The sequence below is a fragment of the Miscanthus floridulus genome, chromosome 8 (genome assembly GCF_019320115.1).
Source record: "Miscanthus floridulus cultivar M001 chromosome 8, ASM1932011v1, whole genome shotgun sequence".
NCBI classification, from domain to species: domain Eukaryota; kingdom Viridiplantae; phylum Streptophyta; class Magnoliopsida; order Poales; family Poaceae; genus Miscanthus; species Miscanthus floridulus.
This window is the reverse complement of record NC_089587.1, coordinates 32902931-32911516: the sequence shown is the minus strand read 5'-3', so window position 1 is coordinate 32911516 and position 8586 is coordinate 32902931. Positions and strand designations below refer to the sequence as shown.

The 8586-nt window shown below is 44.7% G+C and overlaps 1 protein-coding gene across 1 annotated transcript; it reads left to right on the top strand.

The window, feature by feature from the left end:
* Positions 1–2335: 2335 nt before the first annotated feature.
* Positions 2336–8044, top strand: LOC136476139 (midasin-like). The gene is made up of 2 exons (XM_066473857.1): positions 2336–5441; positions 7595–8044. The coding sequence occupies exon 1, from the start codon at positions 2418–2420 to the stop codon at positions 5421–5423; it is 3006 nt and encodes a 1001-aa protein (XP_066329954.1). The 5' UTR covers positions 2336–2417; the 3' UTR covers positions 5424–5441; positions 7595–8044.
* Positions 8045–8586: the final 542 nt, after the last annotated feature.

Here is an 8586-nt window from a genome sequence, read left to right as displayed (position 1 = left end):
GAGTTTTAGAGCCATGGAGCTGTTCGAGTGCTCTGAATATCTAAAGCTAGCACAGAGAGAGTCGGAATGAACCGTCGTTTGTTGGAAGAGAGCGCATCTCCTTTTATAGGTGAAGGGGATGGTCTTACAAGTTTAGAGAGAGAGAGGGAGTGTTTCCTAGTCTTGTTGCCCACGTCATCGGGTTAGACAGTTTGTCGGCGCCCACAATACTGTTGACGTTCAGATGCATGTGGCAGGTTCCATCGTGTTCTTCTAGTATGGCAAATATCGGCGCCTACCATATTGTAGGACAAATGTCGGCGCTACAACACTATTTGTGTTCTGACATGTTTGGAAGGATGCAAAGTACCCTTCTGGCATGGTCTGACAATACTGTCCTACAGGTGTACAGGGTACGGTCCTCGGTATTATGGTTGACTTAAGCGCTTTACCTTATCTGCTCTACCTGATTTTTTGGGTCCTCACTGAACAGGCGTCCCTGGCCGATCATTCCCAGTCGGCTCCAACTGGTCGAAGAAGAGCCGTAAGCAGAGGTTCGGTGTATTCCCAGTCGGAGAAGCGGGTCAGAGTCGAAAGCGAGCGTCGTCTCCTCCTTGGCCAGGCCTTCCGGTCGGAGAAGCGGGTCGGAGTCGGAAGCGAGCGTCATCTCCTCCTTGGCTAGGCCTTCCGGTCAGAGACTGGATCGCTCTTTCGGCCTGTCGTTAGGTATCTGGGCCGGCCCAGGAGTTGCGCGTCGTTCGTTATGCCGTCTGTCGGGCCGAGCTTTTGCCGGAAAGTGAGCTCATTAGGGACCCCGGATTTATGAACCCGACATCAAAAATGATACGGAGCAACTACTTTAAATATGCTTCTTTCGTACACATTTTGTGTGAGCTTCCAATTTGTAGTAGACTACAGAATCTAGAGTTTGTCAAGAAAAGCAGTAGAGGACAAGTACTTGAAAACTCAGGCTGTGTTTGGTTGGGTGAAATTTGGGAATTTGACTATTGTAGTACTTTCGTTTTTATTTGGCAATTAGTATTCAATCATGGACTAATTAGGCTCAAAACGTTCGTCTCGCGATTTCCAACCAAACTGTGCAATTAGTTTTTTTCGTCTACATTTAATGCTCCATACACGTATCGTAAGATTCGATATGATGGCTACTGTAGCACTTTTTGGAAAAACTTTTTAAAACTAAACCAGACCTCAGTGAAGAAATTTGTACTTTCATTCTGTGTGATTGCTCTAAGAGCAGCAATAACGCAAGCCATCAAGACCATATGCCTCAGCTAAAAGTTGCAAGGCTAAGTAGGCAGTCATCAATGAGGCTATACATCTCCCATAGCAGCATATTGTTTCTCCATTAAAAGGAACTTTAACTTTTGTTAGACTCTGGTACCCTTTTCAACCTCAAATCGTGTGCTTGTTTAGTTCTAAAAAACTTTTTCAAAAAATACTACAGTAGCTATTATATCGAATCTTGCGATAGTGCATGTAGCATTAAATATAGATAAAAAAAATTAATTGCACAGTTTGGTTGGAAATCACGAGACGAACGTTTTGAGTCTAATTAGTCCATGATTGAACACTAATTGCTAAATAAAAACGAAAGTGCTACCGTAGCTAAATTCCTAAATTTCGCGAACTGAACACAGCAGAACTGAGAGAGTGCCTCCATCTTTTGTCAGATGAAGCACCTGCTCCTTCTGCAAGCTAAGGCCAGTCTCAATAGAGATTTTATAGGGTTTCATGGACATTAAATATCCTGACATGGTACTGTTGTGATGAAGAGAGAGAAGATAAAAGTTTTATGAGAGTAGAGAGAGTTTTATGAGGATAAAATTCTTCTGCACTGTTTCTAAAATATGGATGTGTTAAAAACTAGGAGATAAAACCTACACTAAAACTGGCCTAATACGAACACCTGCGGAACCATTAGGTGGTGTGAGCTAGAGCCTTTACGCGGACGTGGAGGGTGAGGCTAACAGCTAGGATGAACTCCAAGAGCGCTCTTGGTTGAATGCATGTGTAAATCCAAGGCCTCGTTGAGATTGCAAGTTTTTCCACTTTCTCTCCGTCACATCAAATCTTTGACATATGCATGAGTATTAAATATAGATAAAAAATAACTAATTACACAGTTTGATTGTAAATTACGAGACGAATCTTTTGAGTCTAGTTAGGCCATGATTGGACAATAATTGTCAAATACAAACGAAATTGCTACAGTGTCAAATACCGATTCCCGACCCTAATCTAAACCAGGCCCAAGTTGAAAATAGGACAAAAACATTTTTAATAAAGCCCCTCATCTCTCTCAACTATTTGATCCACACCCACTTGGAAACCAAAGCCCAAACCCACGCGAAGAACCCAAGCAAGCGTCCCCATTCCCCACGCCAGCGCGGACCCCACCCCGAATTCCCCAAGCCGCCATGCCCGACTCTGCCGATCCCCTCCCCACGCAACCCTCGCCGGATCCGGACATGCCGCCGCGGAAGCCCCTCGCTGGCGGCGGCGGCAAGAAGCTCAAGAAGCCCCTCACCGACAAGCAGCGCGCTGCCGCGGAGCAGCGCCTGTCCCACCTCCGCGCCCACCTCAACCTCCGCCCCCTCGAGTCCCCAGCTGCCGGGGCCCGTGCCCTACCGCCGCTGCAGGAGGCGGCGCTCGATGCCCTAGGCCTGCTCGACTTCTTCCGCCTCGACCTGCAATCCGACGCCCCGCGCCCCGACCTCATCGCCCCGCTCGTCGCCTACTACGACCCGGCCTGCAAGCGCAGCTTCGTCCGCGGCGTCCGCGTCGCCGTCTCGCGCCACGACCTCACCCGCGCGCTCAGCCTACCCCCGAAGCCCGCCTCCGCGGCGCCGGCCCCAGCCGACGTCGACCCCGCAGCGGTGGTCCCTGCCGTTATGCAGCTCCTGCAGGATTACGTCCTGCTCCCGTTCCAGGGGGACGACATGTGCATACTGCCGCAGGAGGTGGCCGCCGCGGAGCAGGCGGTCAGGGAGGGGGCGGCGCATAGGGTTGACTGGGGGGGCCTGATCTGGGGCCTCGTCGAGAAGGAGATGCTCGAGCTGCCCAAGAGGGAAGACGGGTTGTGTTACTACGGGCCGCACCTGCAGAGGCTCATTTATGCCCAAAAGCCACATCTGTTATCGCTGGTGGAGGAAGGGCCTGTTCCGGAGGTGTCTGCTGATGTGGAGATGGAGGAGGATGATGGTGATGTGGATTTGAAAAGCAAGAGCTTGGTGGAGCTGGAGCCGGGGGATGGGGATGGGGATGGGGATGGCGATGCGGGTAACGATGTGAGGAGCAAGAGCTTGGAGGAGTCGGAATTGGGGAATGCTGGTGGAAGGAATGATGGTTTGGACGAGTTACAGTTGGGGGATGCTGTTACAAGAAACAAGGTCATGGAGGAGTTGTGTTTAGGGGATGTAGATGCCAGGAACAACAGTATAGAGGAACTAGAGGTGGTCGAGGAATATGCAAGGATCAAGAGCTTGAATGAATGTGAGGCTGTGGATGTGGATCCAGATGCCATGGACAACAATATACATGAATGGGAGACGGTCAATGAAGATGCAAGGAGCAAGAGCTTGAATGAATCTGAGGCTGTGCATGTGGATCCAGATGCCATGGACAACAATATAGACGAGATGGAGACGGTTAATGAAGATGCAAGGACCAAGAGCTTGGATGAATCTGAGGCTGTGGATGTGAATCCGGATGCCATGGACAACAATATAGATGAAATGGATGCGGTGAATGAAGACGCAAGGAGCAAGAGCATGAATGAATCTGAGGCTGTGGATGCCATAAACAACAATATAGTCAAATTGGATGCGGTCAATGAAGACGCAAGGAGCAAGAGCTTGAATGATGAATCAGAGCCGGTGGAAGAGGATGTTAAGGGTCCAAGCTTCGATGACATGAACACCGTGGATGAGCACGTCAATGGCACAAACACGGATGGGTTATGTTTGGGATTTGTGGCAGTTGAAGCTGTGTCTGCTGTACATGAGGCAAGGCTTGACAATAATGAGGAAAGGACAGAGGAAGCACCAGCAGGGGGTGATGATGTGGCAGTGCCTACAGATGTGGATGGTGAAGAACCCTCGGTGGAGGCAGTAGTTGTAACACAGGAGGTAGTGGCTGTTGCAGACGAGTTGGGGGATGAGGAGGCTGAGGGGGATGAAGAGAGGGATGCAATGGGATTGAGCTTGGGGTTTAACTCTACCAATGGTTATGGTGCTATGGATGTGGAAGAGGAAACTAATGTTGAGAATTTGGATGAGGATGAGAGTGACAGTGGCAATGAAGAGGCAGAGGAGTCAGAGGATGATGCATTTGACGTTAATGATGGAGAGGACATGAATTGGAGAATTGGGGATGGCCAGGGGGATGAGGGAATGGCACATTCCTTACAACGCTGTAACACATTTGGGGGCATGGAGTTTGAGGACCTGAATAAAGGGGAGGCTGAGATGAGGGATGAGTTAAGGTTTGACGATTTCCCTGCGAGGGCATCTTTGGAAAGGATGACATCATCAAACCTCCTCCAAGCCATGAACTCAATTCCCTCATCATACAATGTAGCAGAGAATGTGCATGATCTGCCTTCTGGGGATTTCTTGGCTATGGGGGCTGATGCACATAAGAGTGGAGTGGACCTGGGACCAGGGAGCTCATATTTATTTGGGAATAATGGTAAGAGGAATATTGACGATATTGATGGGTACAATGGCAATATGCAGGTGCAAGAGGAGTTTCCTCAGTCTAATCAGCATAAGAGGATGCGGCATAGTAACAGTAGCAACATATCACCTGGATCAGCCTTTTTCAATGCAAGCTTTTCGGTACCTATACAGAACTTGATGGTTGAGGCAAGCAGGCTCTATGAGAAGAATGAGCAAAAACTTCAGAATTTGCAATTTGAGAAACAACAGTGGTCTCACATGCTGCAGCAGAAGGAAGCCATTATCCAATCCCTAAACTCAGCTCGGTTTGAGCAACAGAATAAGTATCAAGCGGAGCTTAGACACTTCGAGCATGATCTGAATGTTATGGCTCAGTTGGTCACTACCTACAAAAAAGCTTTAAAACAGACACGGGCTTCTTTTGATGAGTACAGGAAGAAGTTCCCTTGCAATGTTCCTCTTTATGGTGATGTTGCTGGCAGCGGCGGTCTTGTTCTTGGTGTGAGGGAGTTGGAGAAGAGGCGGTGTGAGGAGGAGCAGCAAAATATTGCCATGGTAAATGGTATGATTGAAAGATTCCAGTACGAATGGTTCTCAAAGCAAGATGAGTGGGGACTTTCTGTCAACTCACTGTGGAGCAGAGTGGAAAGACTCTATAAGGAGATTCAGCTTCTCAAGGAAAACAGAAGAGCAAGATTTGCTACCCCAGCTACAGAGGAATCTATCCCAGCTACAGAGGAATGAGTTCCCTGACAGTCAGAGGTATGTGGATTAGTATAGAAGTAGTAGTCTCTTGTAGTTAAGTGAACAAATGAATTGTCTAGACTCTAGAAAAAGATGCACATTACACGTGTAAAGTTGTATGCTAAATTGAACTTTGAAGCCTTTTGCTACTACTTTTGAGCACTGCTCTCCTGTGTACTTGAGAAAAAAAAACTACTTTTGTGCACTTCCTTAAACTACACGAAAACACTAGGACAGAAACAAAAGAACCTGCTTTACCATGCAGTGTTCACTACTTGCCTTCATTTAGTATAAACATTTCCTGTTGAACTGCTACATCCCATAATCATAAGACTGATGTCATCTCTCCTTTTGTTTTAGCTTGTAAGCAACCATCTTCGGTAAATATTGTTGAGTTTGTTGTCAGGTCTACATATCAACTTGGCTGGGTGGATGTTTTGCTATTACAGTTAATTGTTTGCAGAAAAAAAAGATAAAAATCACAATGAGCTGTTTGAAAAGTTTCTAGATGATATTGTTGAGTGATGCGCTTAGTTTCAAAGTGACCATGGTTTGATGAGCATCTTTTGAGTTCACTGATAAATTGCTGTAGCTATCAAAATTAAGTATTACTCTATCCAGTTTATAAGGCATTTCACGTAGGTTAAGAGTCAAACTTTATAATCTTTCACTAATAATTTGCCTAAAAACTTTTACTTATTGTTATACAAACTTGATACTATTGTTAGTTTTTTAATCAAATACACTATCCAATAATCATAAGTTTGTAATCATAAACAATATAATATAAAATAAATGTATGATCAAAGTATAATTTAGGAGACCGTGTCATGTCAGAAGACACCTTATAAACTGGACCGGAGGGAGTAATTATTAGTCCTAAAATTTAAGTGAGATTATGCAGGCCTATAGATAATTACTGGTTCCATGCTTTATAGCATCTCCAAGAGGCTCTCTGTATTGCTCTTTATCACAAAATTTAGAAAACAAACCAGAAAATCAGGCTCCTATACTCTCTAAACCACTCCATCTTTTCCACTCTCCAAAACCACCACTCCTGCTCTCCATTAATGGTGAGGCTACAACACTCTATATTTTATATACGATAGTTCTCTCATGAATTTTATCACACAAGGAAATTATAATAAACTATTAGAGTATATAGAGAATGAAACTTAGAGAGTCCATTGGAGACACGAGAGATATATATAGAGATTAAAGTTTAGAGAGGCTCTTGGAGTGCACATCTTTGTTATGTAAAAAATAGTACAGCTATACTAGCTGACTTCAATTTAATTGGACAAGTTAATGATTTGTATTTATTATTATTTCTTTTAATGTATGCTAATGGTAAAACTTTAATGTTGAAGGCAAAGTACAAAGTTATTTTAATGTTTTGGAATGAAGGAGTCGCCATTGGATAAGCAGGCCTAATTTTGTAGGACTCAGATGGCTTGTTCTTTTAACAACAATCTTTCAAATATGGCCATTTTTGAATACCAAATGGGACCATAAAAACTTGGGAGGGTTATGTAAGAGGGTTCAGTTCTTAATTTGTAGTTAACTGAAAGCATATCAGTTTGAGTTTAATGCTTACACAGCTTAGTAATTATGTACATTTAATAATCTATTTTGTGTTTAGTTCTTTTGCCATAATTGGAATCCAGCTATCGGTAAGTAAGGGTGTGCATGGATTTTGTAACCTATCCAATCCAAACTGAAAAGTAAATGTATGCATGGGTTGGGTGGGTATGTGTGCCGGATGTGACTATGTGAGATCATTATGCTGCCACCAAAGCCAGCGAGGACGAGCAGAATGGTGGCATTAGGCCTGGACCCGGTTACCCACTAGATCCACCCGAGCCAAGCCCACCTAATTTTTTGGTTTCATGGATGGGTAAAATTTTTCTCCCTATCCGTCTAAACCCACAGATGCGCACCCATAATGGTAAGCATGTGGTTCTAGAACCCAAAATTTTGTAGTCTCAACTTTGCTATTCTCTCTGTGCTCTGGTTTGATGGAATATGTAAAATATAAACAAGGATGAAATTACCAACATTAATATTGTGTTATGTTTGACGTGAGTTGTGACTTATTGTATTAGAATATGCTTCTTTTTGTTGGATAACATTGTGGACTAGCTAAAAGACCTCCCATCTTTCGATGTCAGGTTCAGATGTGATGTGAAGATGACTCCCTGTTACTGCCTTACCCTCTGCTGGATTCTTTGATGTCAACGTGCATACACGAGCAGTTGTGGCTTCCTGGTGGTACATACTGTAGTAAGATAAATAGTTTCGCTTGTAACTGTGGTTGTATCCACATGTGGGGATGTTTAGATTGTTAGTGCTTAATTTGGGTGCATTTAGGGTTTCTTAATCTATATCAAAGCGTGCATTCATATCCTTAATTGCGCTTTGAATTCCTGATTATGCACTGATGATGTGTGCATGGCCTCTGAAAGGCATGCAAAGACTGCATGCTAGTGGCACCACTAATCCATAGTGCCTTCAGCTTTACTGCTGGTAGTAACTTCTGCACCTGACTAGTGGGCGTATACTGCTAGGTCATGAACAAGTTTCAGGTACCATATGCGATGCACTAGTTGCATTTGGCTCCAGTGGTTTGAACGCCAATCTCTTACTGAAATCCTAGCAAAAAAATGTGGATTTCTGAATATGTTGATTTATGATTTACGTTGTTGTCTGTATTTTTGTGGCTTTGGTCAGCCATCATATTTCGTAGCAGGCGCAGGAGTACAGGGCAGTGGAACATAACCACCAGCTTCGGCGAAAAGAAACAGTGAACAGCAGAGCAGTGGCAGCTGGCCACTTCATTTGGAGACTAATTGGAGCTTCGGTTTGGGAGACTAGCAGGTAGAATCACAAAAATTGTTAGGGGCCACTTTAGTTGCTCTATGCCTCAGTGCTGTCACTCACCTCGCCGAGGAGCTCCGCAGTTTGCTTTCTCTGAATTTTATTTCCTGGGTTGTCCAACAGAGACCTCGGTCTTGTAATAGAGTTGCTCATGAGTTAGCGCCCCAAGGGAGTTCATGTGATCCGGCTGAGGAACCAGCTTTGGATTCCATCCTGGCACATATCTTGTATTTACATGCTGATGATTCAGCGTCGTTTCAGTAATGGAAATGCTTTTCCCCTAAAA

Excerpts from the sequence above, each read along its gene's own strand:
- LOC136476139 (XM_066473857.1), top strand. The coding sequence starts at position 2,418 with ATGCCCGACTCTGCCGATCCCCTCCCCACGCAACCCTCGCCGGATCCG.